Source organism: Balaenoptera acutorostrata, chromosome 3, assembly GCF_949987535.1.
Source record: "Balaenoptera acutorostrata chromosome 3, mBalAcu1.1, whole genome shotgun sequence".
NCBI classification, from domain to species: Eukaryota; Metazoa; Chordata; class Mammalia; order Artiodactyla; family Balaenopteridae; genus Balaenoptera; species Balaenoptera acutorostrata.
Window position 1 is genome coordinate 148,914,309 of NC_080066.1, and position 27,728 is coordinate 148,942,036.

The 27,728-nt window shown below is 45.9% G+C and overlaps 2 protein-coding genes across 4 annotated transcripts in view; one reads left to right on the forward strand and one right to left on the reverse strand.

The window, feature by feature from the left end:
* The window catches only part of SMOC1 (SPARC related modular calcium binding 1), a 154,967-nt gene that overhangs the window by 85,187 nt on the left and 42,052 nt on the right, over positions 1 to 27,728 (forward strand). For all 3 annotated transcript variants that reach the window (XM_057543731.1, XM_057543732.1, XM_057543733.1), the window contains exons 4-5: positions 13,857 to 13,956; positions 16,047 to 16,094. In XM_057543731.1, coding sequence (XP_057399714.1) covers positions 13,857 to 13,956; positions 16,047 to 16,094 — 148 coding nt within the window. The remainder of the gene's footprint in view (positions 1 to 13,856; positions 13,957 to 16,046; positions 16,095 to 27,728) is intronic.
* LOC103013741 (coiled-coil domain-containing protein 115-like) lies at positions 1,252 to 1,905 on the reverse strand. The gene has a single exon (XM_057544621.1). It carries the CDS (start codon positions 1,903 to 1,905, stop codon positions 1,252 to 1,254), a length of 654 nt encoding a protein of 217 aa, XP_057400604.1.

A 27,728-nucleotide genomic window follows, 5' to 3' on the forward strand; every position in this document is an offset into this window, starting at 1 on the left:
TGGTGGTGCTGCATTCTCTTAGCTTTGCTTCTCTGTAAAGGTTTTAATTTCTCTGTCGAATCTGAATGAGATCCTTGCTGGGTAGAGTAATCTTGGTTGTTGGTTTTTCCCTTTCATCACTTTAAATATGTCCTGCCACTCCCTTCTGGCTTGTAGAGTTTCTGCTGAAAGATCAGTTGTTAACCTTATGGGGATTCCCTTGTATCTTATTTGTTGCTTTTCCCTTGCTGCTTTTAACATTTTTTCTTTGTATATAATTTTTGATAGTTTGATTAATATGTGTCTTGGCGTGTTTCTCCTTGGATTTATCCTGTATGGGACTCTCTGCGCTTCCTAGACTTGAGTGACCATTTCCTTTCCCATATTAGGGAAGTTTTCAACTATAATCTCTTCAAATATTTTCTCAGTCCCTTTCTCTTTCTCTTCTTCTTCTGGTACCCATATAATTCGAATGTTGGTGTGTTTAATGTTATCCCAGAAGTCTCTGAGACTGTCCTCAATTCTTTTCTTTTTTTTTTTGCAGTTTAATATAATGTATTTTATTTTATAATAAAACGTTTTTTTTTTTTAAACCACCATAAGCAAAGTTAAAAGACAAACTGGGAAAAACAATTTACATCTCGTATTATGAACAGAAAACTAACATCCACCAAACATAACAATTAGCTCCTAGAAACTGCTAAAATTATCAACAAGCCAGTAGGAAAATGAATTGACACAGGGTTCCTGGCCCTTCAACAAATTAAAAGACTCACCCTTGGAAAGATAATGGCAGGTTTTATAAACCTGAATGGTCTCTTGAAAGATTTCCCTTTAAAATCTAGGTCCGATCCTTTTTACTTTCTGGCTTAAAACCTGCCAAGTGCTGCCCATCTACTCAGGTGTGTGTGTGTTTTATCGATGAGGAATCATTCTGTCCTGATCTGTTAGCTGTGTATGGTTTTTTCCTCCATCAAAATCACTTTTAAGGATATAGTGAAACTGAAGCACCTACTTCTTGTCCTTCCCTGCCACTAGCTGTGCAATATTTCATCCTTTAATGAAAAACCACAGCTGATTTATGCATCAGGTTGTTACAGTTGTTCAGTGATATGAACTAATCTAACAGGTTTGTGCCTGCCCGACATGAATATGTCCTGAGACAACACAAGTCTAGAAGTGGTTTCATAGTAGTGACTTTCAACATTACTCACTTTACCTCTTCAAACTTCCCCATCTAATAAAGTTGGAAACATGCAGACCAGAGAAGTATTAAGGAGGGAGAAACAGCTGGGGTGGGGGGCAATCTGTGAAGGAAGAAGGCCTGAGATAATGCAGCCACATCAAAGAACAGCTGTGCTCACTGCCTTGCTTCTGTGGTGGCAGGTCAGGGAGCGCCAGGCTCCACTGCTTGAGTTTCTCCTGCAGCCCCTGGAGCTGACTTCGACCCCAGTCAACGCGGATCTGAAGGCTGGCCATGTCTGCAGCCAGCTGCAGACCCTCCCAGAAGCTGGCTCGAGCTTGCCGTAGACTGTGAGGAACCAGGATTCCAAACCAGTTCAGAGGGTCCTGGGGAGCTGCGGAGGGGTCTGGCTCTGGGGTCCTTGTGAGGCCCTTGCGCCTGCACAGAACTGCCTTGTGGGGTCCCACCTCCTCTGGAGTCTGGGTGCCTTCTCTCACCATCCAGAACTTCTGGAGTCCGTCCTGGGCCTCGCTGGTGCAGACGCCGACCTGGGGCTCCATGTGGGAGGCATACTGCAGAGGCCCTACCGACTTGGCACCCATGGCGTAGCAAGCTTTGGAGAGTGAGAGCCAGCCCTCCACCCGGGCGTTCAGTGCCACCCTCTTTGCCTCCAGTTCCTCCAGGTCCCTGAGCAGCTGCAGGAGAAGCGAGTCCAGCTCGGCTCGCAGATCCCGCACCGCCATGGGCTCCACACACATTCCTCTTTTCACTCTTTTTTCTTTATTCTGCTCTGTGGTAGTTATTTCCACTATTTTATCTTCCAGGTCACTTATCTGGTCTTCTGCCTCAGTTATTCTGCTATTAATTCCTTCTAGAGAATTTTTAATTTCATTTATTATGTTGTTCATCATTTTTTGTTTCCTCTTTAGTTCTTCTAGGTCCTTATTAAACGTTTCTTGTTTTTTCTCCATTCTATTTCCAAGATTTTGGATCATCTTTACTATCATTACTCTGAATTCTTTTTCAGGTAGACTGCCTATTTCCCCCTCATTTGTTTGGTCTGATGGGTTTTTACCTTGCTCCTTCATCTGCTGTGTGTTTCTCTGTCTTCTCATTTTGCTTATCTTACTGTGTTTGGGGTCTCCTTTTCACAGGCTGCAGGTTCGTAGTTCCTGTAGTTTTTGGTGTCTGCCCCCAGTGGGTAAGGTTGGTTCAGTGGGTTGTGTAGGCTTCCTGGTGGAGGGGACTGGTGTCTGTGTTCTGGTGGATGAGGCTGGATTTTGTCTTTCTGGTGGGCAGGACCGAGTCCGGTGGTGTGTTTTGGGGTGTCTGTGAACTTACTATGATCTTAGGCAGCCTCTCTGCTAATGGGTGGGGTTGTTTACCTGTCTTGCTAGTTATTTGGCATAGGGTGTCCAGCACTGTAGCTTGCTGGTCACTGAGTGGAGCTGGGTCTTAGCGTTGAGATGGAGATCTCTGGGAGAGCTTTTGCCATTTGATATTATATGGGGCTGGGAGGTCTCTGGGACCAATGTCCTGATCTCGGCTCTCCCACCTCAGAGGCTCAGGGCTGACACCTGGCTGGAGCACCAAGACCCTGTCAGCCACACGGCTCAGAAGAAAAGGGAGAAAAAAAGAAAGAAAGAAAGAAAGAAAGAAAGAATAAAATAAAATAAAATAAAGTTATTAAATAAAAAGTAAAAAAATTATTATTAAAAATAAAATAATTAAAAAGTAATAGAAAAAAAGAAAAAACAAAAAAGAAAGAAAGAAGAAAACAACCAAACCAAAAAACCAATCCACCAATAATAACAAGCACTAAAAACTATACTGAAAGAAAAAGAAGCTGCCGCTTCTTGGTGGCGGCAGCAGCAGCCTTAGCGTTTCATGCCCGTCTCTGGCGTCCGCGCCAATAGCCACGGCTCGCACCCGTCTCTGGAGCTTTTAGGCGGTACTCTGAATCCCCTCTCCTCACGCACCGCAAAACAAGGGTCTCTTGCCTCTTAGACAGGTCCAGACTTTTTCCCGGACTCCCTCCCGGCTAGCTGTGGCACACTAGCCCCCTTCAGGCTGTGTTCACGCAGCCAACCCCAGTCCTCTCCCTGGGATCTGACCAAAGCCCAAGCCTCAGCTCCCAGCCCCCGCCCGCCCCAGCAGGGGAGCAGACAAGCCTCTCGGGCTGGTGAGTGCTGGTGGGCACCGATCCTCTGTGCGGGAATCTCTCTGCTTTGCCTTCCCCACCCCTGTGGCTGCGCTCTCCTCCGTGGCTCCGCAGCTCCCCTCCTCTGCCACCCACAGTCTCCGCCCACGAAGGGGCTTCCTAGTGTGTGGAAACCTTTCCTCCTTCACGGCTCCCTCCCACTGGTGCAGGTCCCGTCCCTATTCTTTTGTCTCTGTTTTTTCTTTTTTCTTTTGCCCTACCCAGGTACGTGGGGAGTTTCTTGCCTTTTGGGAAGTCTGAGGTCTTCTGCCAGCGTTCAGTAGGTGTTCTGCAGGAGTTGTTCCACATGTAGATGTATTTTTGATGTATTTGTGAGGAGGAAGGTGATCTTCACATCTTACTCCTCCGCCATCTTGAAGGTCCCCCCATTGGATATTTTTAAAATGTAAAAACGTATTTGATACCTTCCCCCTGAAATGGAAATAGAAGGAACGAACAAGAGGTGTCATATTTGCTGTTTACAAAACCTGGGCCATTCTAGGCACCAAATCAGAGGGCAGAAGTCAAGAAAATGAAGTTCTTTGTGTCCCTGAAGCCCTAACACTAAGATTTTTTTTTTTTATTTACTTATTTATGTATGGCTGTGTTGGGTCTTCGTTTCTGTGCGAGGGCTTTCTCTAATTGCGGCAAGTGGGGACCACTCTTCATCGCGGTGCGTGGGCCTCTCATTATCGCGGCCTCTCTTGCTGCGGAGCACAGGCTCCAGATGCGCAGGCTCAGTAGCTGTGGCTCACGGGCCCAGTTGCTACGCGGCATGTGGGATCTTCCCAGACCAGGGCTTGAACCCGTGTCCCCTGCATTGGCAGGCAGACTCCCAACCACTGTGCCACCAGGGAAGCCCTAAGATTTTTAAAAATACCTTTATGTGTGTGTTGGAGGGGATGGTGTTCGCACTTTTTGGAAAATACAAAAAAATGTTTTTCCTCATGTATTTGGAAAAATGGTCCTAACACTGACAATTAGGTACCAGTTCATAAATTTCCACCTTACTCTTAACCAGTGAAAGTTCAACTTAGGGCACAGTTGTAGAATCACAGAACTTTTGGGTCAAAGGGGACCTTAGATGTATCTGGTTCATCTCCTTCATCTCCCTGCCTCACCACATCCAGGGACAATCTCTCACCAAGCAGTCATTTATCTTCTGCTTGATTGCCACCAAAGACAGGAAACTTATTACCACCAATGACGACATAATGCATTTTGGGACAATTTAGTTGGAAATTCCTTCCCTACATTGACTTGAAAGTTGTAATTTCCAACAGATGACCCCCATTCTAGCTAAGGAACTTACAGAATCCACAGAAATCACACTTTCCACAGAAAGATCTGAAGACAGACACCATTATGTCCTTGTGAAATCCTGTCTTATAGCCAACAAATATTTCTTTTCACCCTGGCAAAAATCTTTAGTTCTATCGCTCATTCCCATATCACAGGGTTTTATGTCTCTCTTTCCTCCTGGCCTCTTTCCTCTTAATTCAGTTTGCTAAGGTGCCCCTTATAGAGTGTCCTTCCCCAAACTGGACACAGTATTTCAGATGTGGTCATAAACAGCTTGGGGAAGAATGGGATTATCTCTTGTTCTAAACACACTACTGCTTGACTAATATCACGTTGGCAGCCACATTACACCATCGACTCATAAAAAACATAGTCAACAAGGACTCCCACATTTAAGAGGATTTGAAATTGAGGGATTATCTTCCTTCCTTGCATCTTCTCCATTAAAATCTGGAGAACGAGGCAAATACTCTAAAAGGAAAATCCCTCATTCCCCAGCAGACAGTCCTCCCTAGACTTGGCATAGAGCAGGAGACAGTGTCTACAGCCAGCAAGAATAGCAGTGCTTTGAAGCTACAACCTACATCCTCTCTGTAAAACGGAAGGGGAAAGGGATGAAATCTGCTTGTGCTGAGTACATACTCTACACCTGACACTATTTTAGATGCTTTATGTATCTTGTCTCATTTTGTCTTCTCAGTAACCTTCAAGGTAGGCACCATTAGCCTTATTTCATAAATAGGCTCAGAGAGGTTAAGTGACTTTGCCAAAGTTACACAGAGATGGTATTTAAACCCAGCTCATTTTGACTCCAAAGCCATGTTTTTTTCTTCTGCATCCTGTTGCTTCTCAGCCAAACCTGACTAAAGATGAGGGGGACGTTTGTGGGATAACCTCTTCTAAACAGAGGGAGAAACAGCTCATGCTAGCCAGACCAAAAGGATTACACCATCCCTCCTGTCTCCCCTGCTCGTCTCACTGCAATCAAACTTTCTTCCATGTGTGAAATCACCCAGAAGATTTAATGCCATGAATCACTAGATCCATGAATTAAAACACCACATGTCATCAGAACAACTGGAACAGAAAAACTTTGGAGAGAAGTATTGTCCCAAGGCCCCTTGCTCCCAAATTCCCACCTAGAAAAGTATTTGTTTCTTGAGTAGTTCATGATAAATGCCAGAAAGGACGGAGTGACGAAGTGTCTTTTAAAACACTGGTTCTTGGAGTGTGGTCCCTGAACCAGCAGCAGCATCACTTGGGGACTTCTTAGAAATGCATGTTATCCAGATGACCCCAGAACTAATGAATCCAGAAATTCTGTAGGTGGGACCCAGGAATCTGTTTTCATAAGCCCTCCAGGTAAATCTTACTGTGAACGCAATAAACTATGTTCTCCTGCAGCTTCTGATGGAGAGAGAGGTTCTAGGGGGATGAGTGGCAACCTCAGATGGCCCAGGGACTCAGTCATCCAGCCAGGGTACATGGCACCCGTGGAAAAACAATTTCTTAGAGGTGCTATAGAGTATGCAGACAAAAGGAAAATGTGCCTGCTAAAAATACTGCCCTGAAACAAAGTTATTGGGTGGATCTACTGCAAGATGCTTAACTATCACTGTGCATTAGCTTAATCCGAAAAACCTACTAACCGATTTGGAGCAACTGGAAGATTATAAAGAAAAAAAAAAAAGGTCTCATACTCCCACTGCCAAGGAGAGTTAGAGAAATAGCCACATGCCTTCTGCTTTTAGTTTAACTTTTTCCCACTAGGAAATGTTCCTGTACATGATAGTAGTCATTTCATTACAAGTTTGATAGTTGCTAGAAGAATGCTGAATCAAGCCTGTCCCTTTGCATATGGTTCACATTTTTCTATTTTACAAAAGAAGTGCAAAGAAAAGGGGTGGGAATAGGGTGATGTAGGCACAGGGTAGAGGTGCCTTGGAGGGGATCCCAGTTGTCAATGAAGGTCTAAGACAATTCAGGATGGATTTCTTCTTTTTTTTTTTTAAATTAATTTATTTTTGGCTGTGTTGGGTCTTCGTTTCTGTGCGAAGGCTTTCTCTAGTTGCGGCAAGCCGGGGCCACTCTTCATCACAGTGCACGGGCCTCTCACTGTCGCGGCTTCTCTTGTTGTGGAGCACAAGCTCCAGACGCGCAGGCTCAGTAGTTGTGGCTCACGGGCCTAGTTGCTCTGTGGCATGTGGAATCTTCCCAGACCAGGGCTCGAACCTGTGTCCCCTGCATTGGCAGGCAGATTCCCAACCACTGCGCCACCAGGGAAGCCCCAGGATGGATTTCTTAATAGATAGAGCATGAGAAAGCATTACAGAAAAGGAGGTGGGGATTTGCCAGAGGAAAATTGTTTCAAAAAAGAGTAAACTAAATGAAAGCCTGATACCTGGATAGTGAGAAAGTATGACTGGGAAAAGCAGAGAAATATAGCAAGGCCCTGCACTTCATTAGACTGCTTTTTTTTTTTTAAACTTTTTTTTTAAGTGGTTTTTTTTTTATAGCTACATTATGTATTTATTTATTTATTTAATTTTTTTAGCATGTTGGGTCTTCGTTTCGTGCGAGGGCTTTCTCTAGTTGCGGCAAGCAGGGGCCACTCTTCATCGTGGTGCAGGGACCACTCTTCATCGCGGTGCGCGGGCCTCTCACTATCACGGCCCCTCCCGTTGCGGGGCACAGGCTCCAGACGCGCAGGCTCAGCAGTTGTGGCTCACGGGCCCAGTTGCTCCGCAGCATGTGGGATCTTCCCAGACCAGGGCTCAAACCCGTGTCCCCTGCATTAGCAGGCAGATTCTCAACCACTGCGCCACCAGGGAAGCCCCATTATACTGCTTTTTGTTTTCTTTTTCTTTCTTTCTTTTTTGAAAAAAATCATGTTTCAGAAAACACTAGTACTACCATGGAATGCTCCCTGTGTTACCAAACCAAACTTGGGTCCATTTGCCCTCACCCATGTGCAGCAAAGCCAATCCACTGACACCAGGTTATGGTGAAGGAAAGTAGAGCATTTATTGCAGGGTGCCAAGCAAAGAGAACGGGCAGCTCACGCTCAAAAGACCTGAACTCCCTGACAGCTTTCAGGGAAGGGTTTTTAAAGGCAACATTTGGGGTGAGGCTTGCAGCTCATGGAATTTCTTCTGATTGGTTGGTGGTGAGGTAACAGGGTGATGTTTCAGGATCTTAATCAGCAACCTTCTGGTTCCAACCAGTCTGGGGTCCACATGCTTCTATTCAGCTTGTAGTCACCATCCTCCACCTGGGTGGAGGGGTCTTAGTTTCTGCAGAACAACTCAAAGATTTGTGTCAGATTGTTATGTATATCCCTTGAGGAGGAACTAGGACTCTGTTTTACAATCATTGAAGTATCGTTTAAGCTATCATTACTTTTCTTGCTTGACTACTTTTCCTTTGTTTCTGTACTCTCTCACTCCCCTAATTAGTAACTGCTTGAGTCTGCTCTTTGGAACTCAGGGAAGGCCTAGGAGACTAAAGCCTTTAGTTTAGTGTAGTTTTCTACAAATAAGAAATGGGGCTTTGGTACCTGGAAGGGCCCCACAGGGTCCTGCTTGGTTTCCCCCTTTTCTTTGATACTCCTCAATCCTGAGGGGAACAAGGGTGGGACAAGAAAGGGAATAACGCTTTAGATAGAGAGGTTAAAAATAATAAACTCAGTGTTAGAGGGATTGGGTTTCACCCACACAAAGTTAAGGGAGGGTCCCACAGTTAATTGAGTTTATGAATTGCTGCAAATGATATCTTCCTCTTAGAGCTGAATCATGAACTGATTTAAGGCTCTGAGAAGTTCTGCAGTCAAGAAATCTTTAAATTTTATTTGACCCAATATTCCAAAGTTATTTGGCTAGAGAACCCTTTCATCTCCAATAATTCCTAGTCACACCCAATAGGACACCAACTGCATTCATCACTGTATCAAAGTGACAGACGTAAAGGTGGAGGAAGAGCAGCTTCACATTCCAGGAGAAGGGAAGGAAGTGGGCACACGCAAGGGAGACTGTTCTCCTAGGGAAGCTGGTAGGAAAAACAGCAAAAGTCCAACAACAAAGAAGCTACTTTAGGATGCAAGGTCTGACCCCTGTCCGAGAAGCCCCCCAAGAACAGCCAGAAGAAAGCAGGCTGGCCAGGGGGCACAGCAGAGGCCCCCATGCTATCGTCCGAACTACTCCAGATACGGCCTCTCACTCAAACTGGAGCAAAAGACTCTTGATTTGAATATTTATCTTACCTCCTCTCCCTCTCCCCCAAAAGAGTTCCATCTGCCAGAGAATTACAGGGCACAAAGACAGTTCCCTCAGACACCAGCACTGGGACCCAGGCCTTTCTTCATCTCCCTTCCAGGTCTGGGGGGACTTCTGTCTGCCACGACTAGGTCCTGGCCATCACGCTACCTCTCTTGTCTCTGGGTCTCAGTTTCCTCATTTGTAAAGCGTTTGGATGAGACTGGTGATCCTTAAGGCTTTTTCCAGCTCTGTCAATTCTGAAATTTTATGAGAGCTTGGAGATCGGTATCTGAATTCCTGTGCTGTTACGAACTAGCTATAACATTTGAACAAATAACCTCTGCTCCCTGTACCTCTCCCAGGAAAGATTTGCACACTGGGTGACCTTGAGACCCAAAAGAGATAATGTGTCTGTCCTGGTGGTGATTGAAAAGTCATTGTAAATGTAGAAGGTGTTGTTTTCCATTTGGGGCGTGGCACCTGAGTGATCCTTGTCTCTCTACATGGTCCATTGTCTCCCTTGCTTTTCTCCTGCTTTCCTCCATTGGCTTTCCTCCAAAGCCCCATTGGCTTTGCCCTGTGAGCTGGTGTTTGCTCTGTTCTTCTCTGCTCATCAGTCACTCAACTGCACTCACTGGGAGTGCTAGCCTCCCACGTTCTTCCAGGTGTCCACAAGCTGACCTAATGTAACAGGCTTAAAATAATTTCAGATTTGCCTTAATTTGGACAGAAAGGTTGACCTGAAGTACACCGCTGGGCTGTTTTTGCAAAGGGCTTCTTGCCAAAAATATTTAAGTATATGAGTCAGAGATGAAATTTACCTACCTAAGAATACACTGTTTTTAAAGCACCTTTAGGAGTACCAGATATATATCCACAGCGTAGTTACAGTATAACCAGAGAGTAACCTCACTTAGGTTGATGTAAAAACACTTTTTGTCTCTTAAGGAAGACCCATCAATTTACCTTTTAGCCTTCCCAGAATATTCCAGAGTGGGGTAGGAACAAACGCCACGGTTTGTATCTGTACCTTTGTGGCTAGAACAACACTGAGATTTGAAAACTGCACTAGATGCTAGACACTAGAAATAGTCAATTGTCTTGTCAGTTCCCCTTGGCCCATGCTTTTCACATAGATTAAGTCTGAAAGTTGATAAATTTGAGGCTGGTGTGTGGGCTGTGGGGCAGAGATAGAGCAAAGGGGATTACTTACTAATTTAAAAGAATAAATACATTTGCAAGGGAGAAGGTGGAACTAGGTAGGATTTACCTCTTGATCATGTATATATAAACCATCGATTCTATAGAATTTACATCCTGATTGCTTTTCTCAAGAAACCTGACTTCTCTCATCTGACAGTAACAGAACTATTTCTATATGAAAACAAGTTCTCCCTTCCTTTACTCAAACTTGTTCACACTTTTTGCTGATTTCAGATCGCCCCTTCCCTTGGGGCTGGTCAGAATAGAATGTTCTTTAGTTTCTACCAGAGAATTTGGCTGTGCTTTTCTTGAGTGTACAGAGAGTTGGCTAAAAAATAACATAATGATAATAAAAATAAATAGCTAAGTTTAACTGGGCACTTACCATGTGAACTGAGTGCTATATTTACATTATCTAGTTTAATCCTCCCAGCAACTGAGTGAGGTAGGTATTATCATCTCCCCCTTTTTAAATAGTCACGGACAGTCTGAAACTTGGTTGGACTGCGAACCTTTCCAAGGCTGCAGAGGGCTGGAAAGTTCAATGGTTAAGTTAAAATGAAGTGGCAGAGCTGGTTAGTTAAGGAAGGTGGGCTGCAGTCTGACACCGTGACCATTGCTTTCCGTCTCCATGTAACTTCTTTTTCTTCAAGAAGACATCTTGGAAACTCCCCAAGACAACTTACAAACAACCTCTCAATTGAGAGCCATGGGTCCATTCACTCAGGGCTCCTTCAGCAAAGGGAAGTGACCTTGCTGGGCACTCCCAGCACTTCCTGCAGGCAGAGACCCTGCCTGGGTCCTCTGGGTCTTCTTTTGTTCACTGTTGTTCCTTCTCCTGCAGCACACCTGGGGCAGGTGTGCCCATAACGGTGGATTCCAAGCCTCAGAGGAACATGGCAACAATTCCTCATTCAATTCCAGTTATAAAACGCTAAAGGACTTGGAAGCAGCTTTCAGCCTGAGGAGTCTGTCATCTGGAGTCTGCTCCTTGGAGCCTGGTCTGAGCAAAATGCCGAGGGCCCTGGGGAGAAAGGGCCCGCGTTTGGGCCTGTGGGCCTGGCTGGGGGCTGGAAGGCAGTGTCCCTGAGCCCACACGGATACAATGGGTGCTCTCAGTGAGCATGTGGCCCTTGGGAACTTCTGAGCTGCGAGGTCAGATTAAATCCCCCAAAACAAAGCTTGGGGCTCAGTCTCTTGCTCAGGCATGCGCTTCTGTCCCCAGCAGCCTTGGCTGGGACTCTGCAGGCCCAGGAGGAGGGGCGCTCCGTGCAGCCTCGGAGCTGGACTTGGGTGGGGTACCATCCTCACGGAAAGGGAGGCTGGCCTTGGCTGTGAGAGCCAAGGGGCCCGGGGGTGAGTCGACGTGGCCACCTGCCCCCAGGGACAGGCTTCCCCAGAGGTGATTATTGGCCAAGAGGAAGAAGCAGCCACCCAGGCCCCATTAAAATGCTGCCCCTGGCAAGAAGTCATCCCTCAGAGCCATCCCCTGTGGGCCGGACAGAATCTGAAGGGGCGAACTCCAAGTTTCCAGCAGTATTTCCCACCTGAACCTCTGGGGGTTCCCAGGGGAGCTCTGGCCCGCTAGGAGGCCGGCTTGCCGGGTGTTTCTGACACAGCCGAGAGCAGTCATTGCCGCAGCCATCCTGTATCCGGCCACCGGCCTGTGCCAGGCACTGGACTCACACTGTTTTCATTGTCACAGCCCTTCAGGTTTGACGCTGTCATCCCCATTTTATAGATGGGGCTCAGAGAGCTCAGTAACATGCCAGTTCGTAACTGGCTGGATCAGATTCAAACCCAGGTGTGTCTGGGTTTCTTTCTATTCTGCCCTCAGCCTTCCTCAGAAGGTAGCACTAACCTGCCTTAGGACATTGATCTTGGGTGAGCATCTGGGGTAGGAACCATGGCCATGGGGTTTATGGACTGTCTCCACGAGAGGAAGCAGGAGTGAAACATGGTGCTGGGGTAAAGGCATTGACTACAGTTTCCCTGCATGGACAGTAGAGGTAAATAAAAATGCTCATTTTTTACTGGTAGGAACAAGATGCCCTGCATCTTGTTCTTATCCTGATTTCTATGGGTAGGTCTCAATGAAACAACTAGTTTTGGGGAAAACTGTGATGTTTGGTACCCACACAAGAGCAGAAGCCTTTTCTGTAGCTTTTCTGTCTTGCTGATAACTTCTAGATTTTACCCAGGCTGTCAAATCTCTCCTTTACCCCTGTACCCCTTGTATCCCTCACCACTTGATTTGTAGGCTGTTATTGTCTATCCTCGATTCTAATGTGTCCTTGATCCCAAGAGGCACCTTTTCCGCACAATTTAATGTCTGTACAATTGGCACACATCTTGTAATTGAGGTCTACATTTAATGTGGCGGGGCTGTTTAAATTGTTGTTATATTTTTAGAATGGGTGGAGACCAAGAATTTAGGAAATATGATAATTCATGCATTTATTCAACTCATCAAATGCCTACAATAAATGTCAGGCATTGTGCTAGATGCTTGGAATATAGAAAGAGCCAATATTCAGTCCCTTGCCTTAGGGAGGTCACAGTCTAATGGGGGAGATAGACTAGACAGATCAACAGTTAAGCTCATTGTAATAAGGGCTCTGAATTTGGGGAACCAGGGTGTGTGGAGGGTCGGTGGAAGGAGGGAGAGGAGGTGGGGAGGCTGGGACCACTTTAAGGAGAAGGTATATCATGAATGGGGTGGGAAGACAGAGGGTTTGGGAGTGGGCTGGGATGGGTTGGGGAATGGTATTCTGCGCAGATTGACTAGTTGGAGCAAACAAAAGTTCAGAATCATGAGACACTAGGATGTGTTTGTGAGGCTCAAAGGCTCAAAGGCTCTAAGGCTCATTCCAGCTTGTGGCTGGAATGGGGGGTGTGGAGACAGGCAGGGGGCAGATCATGGGGGCCCTCAAGCTCGTGCAAATCAGCATCATCTCCATCCTGAGTACGATGGCCAGTCATCGAGGGGTTTTAAGCAGGGGAATGATGCCCAGATTTGTGTAGAAAGTGGGTGGGAAAAGGATGGTGGGGTGGGGTGGAGGAGGTGGACAGAATGACAGCTATTGAGAGAGAAAGGAGAGTTACTCCAAATGAAGCCAAAAGCCTCATTTTTATTTACTATTCCCAGGCAGCGTGGACCTGATCACGGAGACTTGAGGAAGATCACACAGTGGTGCAGCAAGGCATCTAGAACTAGAATCTGCAGGCACAAGTGGCCTTGTTTTTACCTTAACCCCATCACATGTGCCCTTTTCTCAAGAAAGCCATATGATCAATAGGCAGGCTGACTATAGGAACGGATGCTGGGAAAAGCTAGAAAAAGAAAAGCTTTTCCCTTGTCTCTACTTCTTAAAGAAGCGTCATATCAACCTACATTGGGGACTTTCCAACTTGTACTTGCCAAATTAGTTCACCAATCAATTTTTTATAAATGGATGGGATACACAGCGGACGTATCCGAGTACGGTATAAGAGATTAAGCATTAAATGTCATAAGGAAACAGTAAATTGCTATGGTTGCTCTTGGGAGTCACACAGAAAATGTAATCAATTTTGTCTGGCCAGCCTTCAAGGGACACTCGGGGGAGGGATGCTGGGTGAGAGGTGGAAGGAGTTCTCCGCTATGCTGGGGATGCTTTGAAGGAGGTGGGAGGTGACTGTCGATACTGTGACCCAAGACTTACGGTTCTTTTCCCCTTCCCACTTCCCCGAACAGGTGCAGTGCCATACTTACACGGGGTACTGCTGGTGTGTCACCCCAGATGGGAAACCCATCAGTGGCTCTTCTGTGCAGAATAAAACTCCTGTATGTTCAGGTACCGTAGGGAAGGGCGGGAAGAAAGAAAAGGGTTGGAGAGAGACCCCTTGGCTGGTCTCCTGAATCTTGTGGGTGCACTTTTGAAAGATTGGTGGTGGTTATGAGCCCTCTTCCAGGTCAGGGAGAAGTCTACCCAAACTTGCTTGCTCTGTCGTCAGCTGGGTGATAGGGTCAGTATGTGTCTGTGTGTATGTATCTATTTATTTTGAGTTTAAGTTTCTGGTTCAATGCTCTTTTCTCAAGCAAAGGCCATAACCTCTAGAGAGCATGGCATATAAGTTTGTAGCTTGTGTGCTCTTGGTTGCTAGTGGCCCTGGGTGCACACTTTATTGAGATAAATTTCAAGACTGCGTTGGCGTTCAACATCAAAGGCTGTGACAACCAATTAGTGATGTCTTTCACGGGCGCAGGAGAGGAGAGTGGTGGTCTACGTTGCCGTATGTTTGCAACCCCTGAACAATGTAATATATGGTGATGGAAAACATTCATAACCGCGGCCCTCAAATCTGGCTGTCATCAGCAGTGCCTGGGGAATTCAAAAAGAACCCAGGTGTCTAGGCTTCTCCTTCCGTATTCGGATCCAGTGGTCACGGAGACTTGGAGTCCACATGTTTAGGAAGCTTCTCAGGTGGTTCTCATGATAAGACAAGTTAGGGAACCACTGCTTTATAACAACCCTCTGGGTGAGTCCATAGGACTTTATAGGCATAGAGAAATTTTGTTCTTAGGTCAGTTTTGTGGGATTGTGCATTACGGATTTAGGCAAGCTTCACACTTCCCACTTCCATTCAGATGGTAAAGGACTTCAAGACACTCCCTTAATTCACTATGCAGCTCGGCCCACGTTAACGAAAAAAAGCCTATCCCATCCACCAGCTGCTTCCTATTTCTCTATAATCTGTGTATATGAGATTTTATTTATTTACTTATTTTTAATTTTTAAGTGCAAGCGAAGTATAAAACATTATTCTAAAACCTCTGGGAAATTCCAAAGGCAGTCCTGCTGTCGTAACGTTTTCCTTTTTTCCCCCAATTTATTCATTTTTCAACCAGCCCTGCTATATAAGGGGAAAAGTGAGTGGAAAGGGCAGTAAGTATCTACATTAGGAAACCAAAATTTGCAGGCCAAAAAGGAAAGTTTACTTTATTTGTGGTTTACATGGAAACTGGAAACCTTAATTGGGGTTGGTGTGGGGAGGGGGAGGAATGAGGCCTCCTTGCAAATGACCTGGAAAGTTTCATTTAAAGCAAACAAATGTGCTAGAAACAAGTCATGCAGGGAAATATAATTGAATTCTCACAAAGCTAGTATACGGAGAAGGGGTTGGATACGGATTGGGATGGGTTTCTTCTCTTTTGTCGCGGGGACTTCCGCAGATGCCCTGGTGTGCCTGAGCTGGCTGTGCCCTGCATGTGCGGGGTTGGGTGTCATGGGAAAGGCAGGTGCAACCGGGTCAGGACCGTTGGATGGCGGCACAGGGCATCCAAGCACATGCAGGGCAAAGCGTTTGGCCAAACCCCCAGACTGCCCCCTCCTTGAGGAGCACGCTGCATCTAGAAAATTGTTTCCATGCCTCAGACTATTTTGGCCCATTCATTACAATTGGGCCAACAATTTTCTACTTAATGCAGATGGAAAATCGCTGATTTCCTGCCCTAACCAGCAAGGGATGTCAATCATTGCATTTGCAGTGAGAGGGGTTTTCTTTTCAGTTGGCCCCCCTGGCTGGATAGGGCTCAGAACATGGGGTTGGTGGGAAGTGGAGGTGAGGGGCAGTCAGTGGAATGTTCAACAAAGGAGTTATGTGGATGTGGAATTTTGTAAAAATCTGGTCAAGACTATTGCCAGGGAGCCTGGAAATCATTGTTCATCTCAACAGTGCTGTGATATCAGTGACATTGATGTTAAACAAACCCCAGTCACATGTATGTATGTACTCACTTTGTATATAATGTTCCTAGATGTGTATACAATATATATATATACATAACCACATGCTCATAACATCAGGCTTTACCAACTCTTTGAAAGAAACCAACCGCGATGCATTCTGAATGTCTGTGTTTTTGTTTCCCCTCTCACCCAAGGTTCAGTCACCGATAAGCCCGTGAGCCAGGGTAACTCAGGAAGGAAAGGTGAGTGGAGTTTCACGCTTTATCCAAATGTTTGCTTCTAAAGCCAGTCCAAGCAGGGATTCTTAGACAAGATGGAAGGAGCCTGGGGTGAAAGCTAAAAGTGCCCCACAGAAAATTCCCATTCTTATTCTGTGTTTCCTCCCAGAAGCCTGGAGATAAATAAGGCTCATAGGGCGGAGGGGACCAAGCTCCCAGAATTTCTGAGAGAGGTGAGCAAGTGCAGTGCACAGAGCTGGAAGGGACCCTGAGACTCTTGGTTCCTGGGAAGTTCAGTCAATAAGCTACCAGTGTAGCCAGCATTAAACAGAAAAGCACAAAGAAGGCAGGTATGCCCAAGTCTGCCCTGACTCTTTTATTTTGGAAACCCATCTGAACATTTTTTCCCCCTTGATTTTCCTTGAAAGTTGTCCCAGCACATCCAGATTCTTTTCACTAAGACTAGATGCTTCATGGGTAGGTGACTTATGCAGCTGTTATCTCGAAATTCTTAATTATTTTCCTTTGAACTTGGGTTTTGTAAGTGTAGTCCAATGGGACAAAGAAGTGTGTGTGTGAGCAAAGAGACACGTGTACTATGCCTACCTGCTGCAGCCTCATTGGCAGATAGCTCTTGTGATGCAGGCTACAGGGCTTCCATAGTATGCTTAGAATTTTCATTTTTCATTACCTAGAACAATGCTAAATGGAAAATTAAAAAACATCATGACAAGTCAAGAGAGAGGCTATGGAAGAGAGGATAAGGCTTGATATTTTAGTGTCTTTTGTGGCACCTTTTTTCCTGCTTTTTGAACAAAAGGCTTTGCATTTTCACTTGGCACTGGGCCCTACAAATTGTGCAGCCGGCCCGACTAGGGCATTTGTCTGAGTGCTGTTTAGTGGACCAGCCGACATGAGGAATAGGTCCTTGGGATGTGCTGACCATACTTTCCAGTGTGCTGACACTAGGATTCACCGCTTCTTACTTCTAGGACAGCGTACACGCTGGTAGTTGCATGGAAAACAGGTATCAGTTTTATTGCACATGCAAGCACTTCAGAAGCCCCATTTTGTGCCCTCGGGTAAAACTCAGACCGGAGGTCTCGACTGAGTTTGAGCCCTCCCACCTGAATCTGGGCCTTGGGAACTTCATGCTCATAAGGGTCCACGTGGAGAGTTGGGCACGCAAGGATCAGTGTGGGGTGTACAGGCTTATCCTACACGGCAGTCACAGGGAGACCAAGGCAAAGCCTTGGACCTTGCCCCAAGTGCTTATTCCCTGGGGACCAGAACAGGAGGCAGAGTCCCACTGCCCGAACGTAGGAGCCGAGAGTCTGGAGAACCTGCTGTCGCTGCATGCTGTCCCTCCAAGAAGACATGGAAGTGGAGCTTGGTGATACCACCACCCACTAGAAACCATGGACCAAGCGACCCGATGGGCTGCTCCCCTTCCAGCGAGCAGGAACGAGTAAGTGGGTGAAAGAAGGGAGCAAGCACCTTTCCAGGTCTGTCCAAGCACAGGGGGAGACAGCCTCAAGTGTTGGTAGCTCCCTTCTAGGAGGGGAGGGAGGAGAGGGAATGAACGTGTCTTTCTGCAAGGATCTGAAATCGTCAACACTGTGAGGGGTGTGTCTGCCTGTAATTTATTGGGGTTGGAAAAGGGAGCTGCCTTCAGTTTTGCTTGTTGCAACTGAAGTCTTCAGGAGCATAGCCTTTATTCCTGGGCATGAGGTCCTGGTGGTAGGGAAAAAAAAGAGCAATCATGCAAAACGGACCACCCAGACTTTCCCCACCAAAGGGAACTGAGTGCATGATGCTGAATGAAACACCTGCAGCAAGAAAGACCAACCAGAGGATTTTGGTTCTTCAACTGCACAGAGAAGTACTTCCCTGGTTGTACTTTCCAGTTTGTTGTGGCTTTGTACCCTGTGGATAACAATAAGAAGCAGACCTGTGGTCACGGCGGGCTCTTGCTGATCCAGTTGGAAGAAGGCAGGGGAATCCAATTCCTCCAGGGATGATGCAGGGAACAGGGGGGTAGAGTCTGAAGCCTCGTGTCAGGGGGATAAGTTTCCAGCAGTTTCTAGCTCTTTGCTCCCTTACCCCGGTGGGTTCCTCCCTCCTAGATGGTTGTGTGGAGGCTTCCTCTTTGGTGCAAAGGGCTGGCAGAGGGGTGGGGGACATGCTAGGGCTGACTCGCCCCTGGACACTTGACTTCTGCCCAGTGGCCTCTCTTTCCTTCTACTTCATAGGGTCCACAGAGGTGTTGAATCTCTTCTGTTTGTCTTCCATGGGCAGTGCAATGAAAAGCAGGTTCGGGCCACCTGTAGGAAGGGCCACCTGAAGCCACACCTGTCCAGGAAGCTGGGGTTTGAATGGGAACAGGGTGCGAGAGGGCATTTGTAATATCCTGTGTCAGCCCCGCCGAGGTCACTTTTTCAGCTGCCGCTTAAGAATGGAATGTGCTCCGGAGGGCAGCAGGTGGGAGGACACAAAGGGCCGTTGTCTGAGCTCATGCCCACATGTGGGGTCTCCTAGAAGGCATCTCCCTGGAGCCGGAGCTTGCAGCCCAAGACCTGCCCAGAAGGATGCTAGGCCCGGAGGACGGCCAGAAAGGGGGCGAGGCCGGGGGTCTGGGTGTGTGTGGGGGGGGATTGGTGGTGGTGGGGAGGAACGGACCCAGCTCCTTCTTTCCCCACCCTCTTGCCTTTTTGAACATGCTCCACGGATGGGGCTTGGAGGGATCAGTTCTCTCCACCGGGGAGGAATGAAAAGGCGTATTGTGCGACGGAGGGTCTGGTTGCCAGCCAGAAATCAGTCCTCCAAAGGAGAGGAGGAGAAAAAGGAGAAAGACAGAGTGGGAGGAGGCTGGGGGAAGAGGCCCAGGGAGATAGCAGGAGGCAGGGGAGAGGGAGAGAGGCCAGGCGGTAGCAGGTCACAGCCGTCTGGCTCGCAAGGAGGTCTGGGTCACTCCTGATCCTGGGTCCACAGGTGTGGGCCCGAGGGGAGAAGTGGGGGACGGAGGGAGGGAGGTCCGGTTATCTTACCCAGATGCATGTGCTCCGGGAGGGGAGGAGGGTCAGAACTTCAGACTATTTACTTAATCCCTTGGAATGTCCTTGCCTCGCTCTGTTCTTTGGGCCCCTTGTGTTTCACAGACTCCTTTATGGGCACATGTGTGGTAATTAACACATGCAGGGTAGGTCCCAGGCCATGTGTTTGAGTTTCAAATATCCATTGATCTGGGGCACTCCCATCCTGCTGCCCCTCCCTTCTCCGTCGATCCTCGCCCTTGGAGAGAGATGGAAGGGGTCTGTGTGTGTTTTGGGGGGTGGAGGGTGCACGTGCATCCACATGTGTTTTATTGATGCCACAGAGGAATATCAGAAGAGAGGAAAGGACCCCCAGCAGCCCCCTGAGCTCTGACGATCTGCTGCTAAAACAGTCGAAAGCTGCAGAAGTTGAGAGACAGAAAGGAATTTTGGGTTACCATTGAAGCAGGAAAGTGGATGGGAAGCAAAATGTGTTTAGAGATGGTGGTTTTACCCTGAGAAGCTCTTCCTGGCCCCCCAAGGCTTGTGGATTTTCCTGAGGTGCCTCTTTTAGGGGTCTTGATGCTAACAAATGTGGGTGATTTGGGAGGTTTCCAGGATAACCAAACACAAAGTCAGGGACTGGTCCTGGGCTTCATTACTTATGAGGTGTGGAAGGGAAGTTCTCAGCCTCCAGTGGGGTGTTGGTGGGGCGGGTGAAGAATGATTAAATGGGAGAATGGTGGGAGAGCACTTGGGCAATGACTTCTGGCAGTTCTCTGGGAACTTTTTCTCCTGAGCGCCCAGGATCTTTTAGATCCCAGGGTGATGCTTCGATAGATGGCAAATGAAAATTTAGGGTTATTGGGAGTTTTCTGCAATTTGCTCTTTTCTTACTTCTAAGAGGTCTGGGAGTGAGCAGTGAAAGGAAAATGAGAGAAGAATAAAAACAATAGCAAACTGCTTACACTTTCTGCCTGGGCTTCTGTGTTTGTCAAACCAATCTTGGAGAGAAGCGAAACTTCCAAAATCCAGCCTACCTTTAATTTGCTGAAACTTCTTTTATTCCCCCACTGGCTACTCCACAGTCTGTGTTCCAAGTAAAGAGTGAGTCACAGTTATTTCTCCAAGGTCCCTCTCTGGGTCTCGGTTTTTAGAATCTCTCCTGACGTCTGGTCTACAGGTTGGTGCCAACTTGGAGACCTTTGTCACTCAAGTGACGGAGCTAGCAGCACTCTCTCTCACTCAGGGCTGAGGGAGGTGCTTAGGGCAGGGATGACGGATGGCGGGTCTCCCAGATGAAGGGGACCAAGCAGCCTCTAGCCTCCGCCCTCATGGTGGTTAAGCACACCTGAAGGAGGTTTACTTCATTGCCTCAAGCCTGGCTGAGGTGTGCAAGGCTGGCTGTCTCAGAGCATTCTACACGTGGAGCATCACCCCTGTTCACGTGACTTTAACCTCTTCCCAGCTACCTCTTTTTTCTCTCCCCCCAGCACAGAGGGGGAGGCTGGATCCATAATTAATCTGTCAGCTTTGCCATCAGATAGCTCAAGTCCGATTACCTACCAGCCTGGGCTGGATTTATTTTCTTTGTTTTCTGGTTTTTAAAAAAAAAATATATATATATATATTTACATCTTTATTGGATATAATTGCTTTACAATGGTGTGTTAGTTTCTGCCTTATGACAAAGTGAATCAGCTATACATATACATATATCCCCATATCTCCTTCCTCTTGCGTCTCCCTCCCATCCTCCCTATCCCACCCCTCTAGGTGGTCACAAAGCATCGAGCTGATCTCCCTGTGCTATGCAGCTGCTTCTGGGCTGGATTTGAATGGAGTTGGGCAGCTAATGACCTCTGTGGGTTGGCCTTGGCTCACATTGGAATTCCCTGTGGAGAAGCATTCATTCTGATACATGCCTACTACAAACTGTGCCTAAGCAGCTCCAGGCCCATGAGAGGTGGCTCTTTTCCTCTCTGCATGCAGGTTACTGCTGCTTTCTGGTGTCTGAGCCACCCTGGACCAAGCCTGGCATATCACGATATCAGCTTTGAAGAGATCGGTTGCAGAAGGGGTGTGTGCGAGGGTGCTTGAGTGTTCATGCATGTACCATATCTCCCTCTACCCACGGTTAATTACACACCCAGCAGGGCTCCATCTACTGACCCCCCGCCCTCCATCTCAGCCCCTATTATGTGGTCTCCAAAAGAAAGTGTATGCATGGAGGATACTAAACGAAGAGTTGAATCCTTGTCGTATCCTGATTTCCAAGGACTAGAGAGGAAATGGGGTTTAGTGATCTGGAAAAGCCTTCTAGCCATGGATTCTAATGAGTCCCTGGTGTTGTTAGGAACCATTAGTGTTTTTATACTTGGCTCTTTTATTCTTTCATTCAACAAATTTTCATTGAGACCTTACTAAGTGCCAGCTTTGTTAGTTACTGAGGATGCAGTAACGAGTGAAATGATAAGAGCCCTTGCCTCGTGGAGCTCACATTCTAATGGTTCTTAGCCTCTTCTTGTAGAGGGAATCTTCGGGTGGAGGTGAAGGCTCCCAGAGGGGCACAGACCTCTAGATGCTGGGATGCTTGGAAGCAGGGGAGGGAAGGCAGGTGGCGCCTGCAAACGCCCTGGTCGGCAGCTCCCACGGCCAGAGCCTCGAAGGAAAGACCCTTGGAGAAGGCTTCCTGGCATGAGCATGGCCCACTGGCAAGTTCTTGATTCCTATGCCTGGTACATTTGTGGTGCCCCCAAAGTCCAGGTGAGACAGCCCAGAGCTTGTCAGGCCACTGAGAATACGTTCATTTGCTCACTGTTCCTTGGCTGAATGAGTTCAGTTCCAGCTGTGGCCCAGCAAGCTGGAGGGAGCCAGGGATTTCAGCCTGTGGGTGGACAGGCCTCAGGGCCACATCCGAACTAGTTCTCCAGCTCCAAGCCACGTAGCTCCTGTGGTCAAGGCCGAGGAATTGCCACTCTCCGGTCCTGTTGCACCCGTTGAAAGAAAGCCATGAGTTTCAAGGGCTATTTATTCTAAAATTGATGTGGAAAGGCAATGGGACTAGAGTAGCTAAAACAATTTTCAAAAAGAAAAAGAAAGTGGGAGGAATCACTCTATGTGATTTTTTTTAAACCAAGAGATCTTTAGTGTTTTATTCCCTTCATGACCCTTTATGAATTTTCAATCCATGCTTCCCTTTGATCATCTGAACAAATGTGGTGACTCCACATTTTTTTCAATGTTTGTTTTCTTTCTTTTTGTTTTTTAAGTTTTTCTAGAGTAGTTTTAAGTTCACAGCAGATTTAAGAGGAAGGTACAGAAATTTTCCATATACCCCCTGCCACCACACATGTGCAGCCTCCCTCACCATCAATATCCGCCCCCCCCCAGAGTGGGTACATTTGTTACAATTGATGAACCTAAATTGACACATCATTATAACCCAAAGTTCACAGTTTATATTAGGATTCACTCTGGGTGTTGTACTCTTTGTGGGAATGGACACACGTGTAGTGATATCCACCATTATAGTATCATACAGAGTATTTTCACTGTCCTATTGACCTAGAGATCAATGGAACAGAAAAGAGAACCCAGAAGTAGGCCTACACAAGCATGGCAAACTGATTTTTGACAAAGGTGCAAAAGCAATTCAGCGGAGGAAGGACGGTCCTTTCAACAAAAGGTGCTGTAGCAACTGGGCATCCACAGACAAAAACAAAAACAACTCCCCGAGACCTTCAACCTAAATCTCACACCTTATACAAAAACCAGCTCAAAGTGGATCTTGGACTTAAATGTAAAATCTAAAGCTATTAAAACTTTTAGAAGAAAATATAGGAGAAAATCTTCAGAACTTACAGCTAGGTGAACCTTGAGCTTTGGTGTCTGAGAACATCAAACACATGATCCAAAAATTTTAAAAATTGATAAATTGGACTTAATCAAAATTAAAAACTTGCTCTTGAAAAGATCCTGTTAAGAGAATTAAAAAACTACAGACTGGGAGAAAATACTTACAAACCACCTATCTGACATAGGACGTGTGTAGAAGATACAGAGAATGCTAAAAAACTTAACAGTTGAAAAACAATTTAACTTAAACATGGGCAAAATAAATGAATAGACATCTCACCAAAGCACATATGTGGAGGGCAAATAAATACACAAAAAGATGTTCAACATCCTTAGCTATAAAAAAGTGCAAATTAACCAACAAGGGCCTACTGTATAGCACAGGGAACTATACCCAATATTATGTAATAACCTATAAGGGCAAAGAATCTGAGAAAGAATATATATATATATCCACATATATACATATATAAAAAACTGAATCGTGCTGTACACCTGAAACTTACATGATATTGTAAATCACTATACTTCAATAAAAAAAAATTTTAAGTGCAAATTAAGACCATGATAAGATATCACTACACACCTATTAGAAGAGCTAAAATAAAAATAGTGACAATACCAAATGTTAATGAGGCTGCAGACGAACTGGATCTTTCATACATTGTTGGTAAGAATGTAATATGATACAGCCACTCTGAAAAATACTTTGGAAGTTTCTTAAAAAACTAAACAACGAAACATACGCTTACCATATACTCTAGCAATTGCACTCCTGAGCATTTATTCCAGAGAAATGAAAACTTATGTCCACACAAAAACCTGTACACAGATAGTCACAGCAGCTTTACCTGTAATAGCCAAGGGTGGAAACAACCCAAATGTCCTTCAATGGGTGAAACAAACTGAGGTGCATCCATACCGTGGAATACTACTCAGTAATGCAAAGGAACACACTGTTGACATATGCAGCAACAACTGGATGGATTTCAAGGGCATTATGCAAAGTGAAAAAGTCCAACCTCCAAAGATCATATACTGCATGATTCCATTTATATAACATTCCAGAAATGACAAAATTATAGAGATGGAGAAAGGATTAGTGGTTGCTGGGGGTGAAAGATGGGGTGGAGGAGAGGAAGTGTGATTATAAAAGGGTAGCACGTGGGAGATCTTTGTAGTGATGGACTAGCTCTATATTTTGATTGTGGTGGTGGTTACATGAATCTGCACATGGATAGAATTGCATAGAACAACACACCACCCACCCACCCACCCACCCACAGACAAATAAGTACATGCAAAACTGGCGGAATGTGAATAAGGTCCCTGGATTATACCAATATCAATTTCCTGATTCTGATATTATACTATTATGATGTTATCCGTATAATTATGTTAACTATAAGGATGCTGTCATTGGGGGACACTGGGTGAAGGGTACATGGGACCTCTTTGTTTGCAACTACCCATTGCAAAATCATTTCAAAATAAAGAGTTTTAAAAAAATTAGCCCCGTCTCTGGGTGAACCCAGCCCTGAACCAACTCTGCTGTTGCCAGTGCCACCTCTCCCCTACTTCTCCTCCGCTTTGTCACCACGCCCACCTTCTTCCATCTCTGGTCTACCTTTTTCACCAGCCTCTTGTTTCCGTTCTTATTCAAGAAAATGTGGAGCTTGACGGTGTGGGCAACTGCTTGCAAAAAGACAGCTTTAAGCTTGTTTTGGGAGGGAGTGTGCAGGTGGGTAGATGGAATGTAAAAGATTCATCCCTTGCTCTGGAAAGGACTCGAAGTATCCAGATAACTTGTGTTCTCAAAGGTCAGAGTCGGGACAGCTCACAGTATATTTCTGAGCCTCGTTGGTCATGGGACATGCATCTCAGGAAAGGTTGAGGTTAACTAACATTCCATCCTCCGCCTGCTATGATTCAGGCCAGGTTCTTAAGGGACATTTTGGCAAACAGGCACCACTGTCTCCCTGTGAGGCCCAGAATAAGTCATCTTGACTTTCACACTGGGTCCCTGAGTCACATGCTGAGGGGAATGATGGCTCTGGCATAAATGTGGTCCCTTCAAAAGCAAGAACCTTCCAGCACTTCTACCAGGCTGAAGTGTATCTCCATGTCTTGGTAAAAGATGGCCAATGGCAGCCTAAATGAATACAAGAGGGAGGGTGACCAGTGATGGACATGGTTTGGGCAGAGCCCAAGAATTAAAGGGGACTCGGGATCATTGAGAGACCTTCCGAATCTCAGGACGGGGGTGGTGGTTTCTTTTTCTGTCATTCTCCAAGGCTCCTCAGTCTCAGAGACCCCAAGAGATGCCATTAATACAGATTCCTCCTCTGGCCCCTTTGACACATTTGCTTTTGAAGGACCTGGAAGAGAAAGCTCTTTGTATGTGGTCAGAATAAACTCATTGTACACCCAAACAATTAACTCCTCAATGGACTTGCCAGCCCCTTGAAAGGCCCGGCCCTGCTTCCTCGGACCTCTTGGGCTCTATTCAGTCCCATAAGCACACCAACGTTTTGGGGGTTTTGTTTTGTTTTGTTTGTTATTCTGAAAAGTCTTTCCCTGAGAATAGTCAGAGCGGGTCAACATTGTGCTCAGCCTGGCATTTATCTCCACTCGCCAGCGAATGTCAATCAGGAATCAAAAAGCCAAACAGAGGAGGCTTTGAACGGTGTCATCAGGGGTCAAAGTGACTTCCAGCTGTCTGTGCGTGGGCCAGGCCTTCTCGCAGGGCAAAGAATTGTGCTGTCACACAAACCCACTGTCTGGATAGGCTCGCAGAGCCCATGCGGGGGCTGCGGCTTTCTGGGGCTGCACCTGCAAGGAGAGGCGTGGTTGGGGGCTGGGGGATCTCGTGCGGCCAGACGCCCCGCTCTGGGCCTGGGTGGTTTCCAGCACCGCTTGCTCACTGCCTCTGGAGCCTTGAGCAAATCACTTTCTTGCGCTGAAACTCAATCTCTTTTTATCTGCCTGGTGACTTCCTCTGCCCTGGCCGGTGGTGAGAATAGATGAAGAAAGCCACCTGCCAGAAACTCTGAGTGCTGCAAAATGTGGTAACACTTATTATTGTTGATCTTGACATCATTCTTGAGAAATTCTCTCAGGTTTGCCTTTTTTTTCTTTTTTTTTTTAATGTTTCCTAATTTACATTTTTCTCTCTGTAAAAGAAATGGTCATCTTTGAATCGGGTTTTTTCAGTATTCTATGCTCTTCTCGGTCTGAAAGAGTATTATGGTATCAAAGAGAAAGAAAGTCTTACTATTTGAGGTCTAATAGAATCACCAGGATTAAACATACACGCACGTGAAATCATCATATGCATTCATGTAAATTGAGATTCAGATATATTTTTCTTTAAGATATACAGGAGAGTCTCCCCCCAAATTAAGGATTGCTCAAATAATCTAGCTACTGCCACCTGATGATTTATCTGTGATGACTTTGGCACTCCATCCCCGCTTTGTTTTAAAAACTTTATTAAGGTATAATTACATACCATAAAATTTACCCATTGTAAATGTACAATTTAATGAATTTAGTACCGTTATAGAGATGTGCGGTCATTACCAGAGAACATTTCCATCACCCCCAAAGAAACCTTCTACCCATTTATAGTTATACCCCACTCCCCCCTCCAGGCAACCATGTATCTGCTTTCTGTCTCTATAGATTTACCTTTACTAGGCATTTCACATGAATGGAATCAAACAATATGTAGTATTTGCACATGGCTTCTTTCATTTAGTATAATGTTTTTGAAGTTCAGCTATATTATTACATGTATCAGTAATTCATTCCTTTTAATTGCTAAGTAATATTCCATTGTATGGGTATATCACAATTTGGTTATCTCTTCACCAGTAGACGATCATTTGGATTATTTCCAGTTCGAGGCTATTACGAATAATGCTGCTATCAGTATTTGTATACATGTCTTTGGGTGGATATGTCTTTATTTTTCTTAGATAGATTCCCAGGAGTGGAATTTCTGGATTGAATGGTAAGTTTATGTTCAACTTTTTAAAGAATTTGCCAGACTCTTTTCCATTGTGGCTACCCAATTTTACATTCCCATCAGCAAGGAATGAGGGTTTGAGTTTCTCCACATCCTTGTCTCTTGATAGTGTCTATTTTAAAAATTTTAGCCATTCTAGTAGGCATGTGGTGGTATCTCACTGTGGTTTTAATTTGTGGTTTCCTAACAACTAATGATGTTGAGCATCTTTTCATGTATTTATTAGCTGTCCGTGCATCTTTGAAATGTCTATTAAAATATTTTACCCATTTTAAAATCAGGCTGTTTGTCTTCTTATTGAGTTGTAAGGTTTACTTTATTTTTTATTTTTAAAACTTTATAGAATTTTAATTCTACGAATCCAGTTTTAAAAGTAAGCAGTTGGATAAGATGATTTAACACTCGATGATTTAATAGCTTCTTTAAGAGGCCTTTAGAGTCTTTTACAGCTACCCATGTCCTGAGGCTAGGGGTGCAGCCATCCTTCATTTTTAGAAGAGGATATCACCGCCCAGAGGAGAAAAGTGAGGGGTTCAGTTTACCCAACTTAGTTGGTTGCAAAGCCGGTATCTGCACTGTGACCCCACTGGAGACCGGGAGGCCAGGGGCACATGCGGAAGCTTTTCTCTCTCTCCCGGGCCCAATGTGGGTCCTGGTGTTGCCCCAGGGCTTGCCAGGAAGCAAGCCTGATGTGGACCTTGGACCCAGGCCTTGGACCTATGTTTGGTAGAAGGGTGC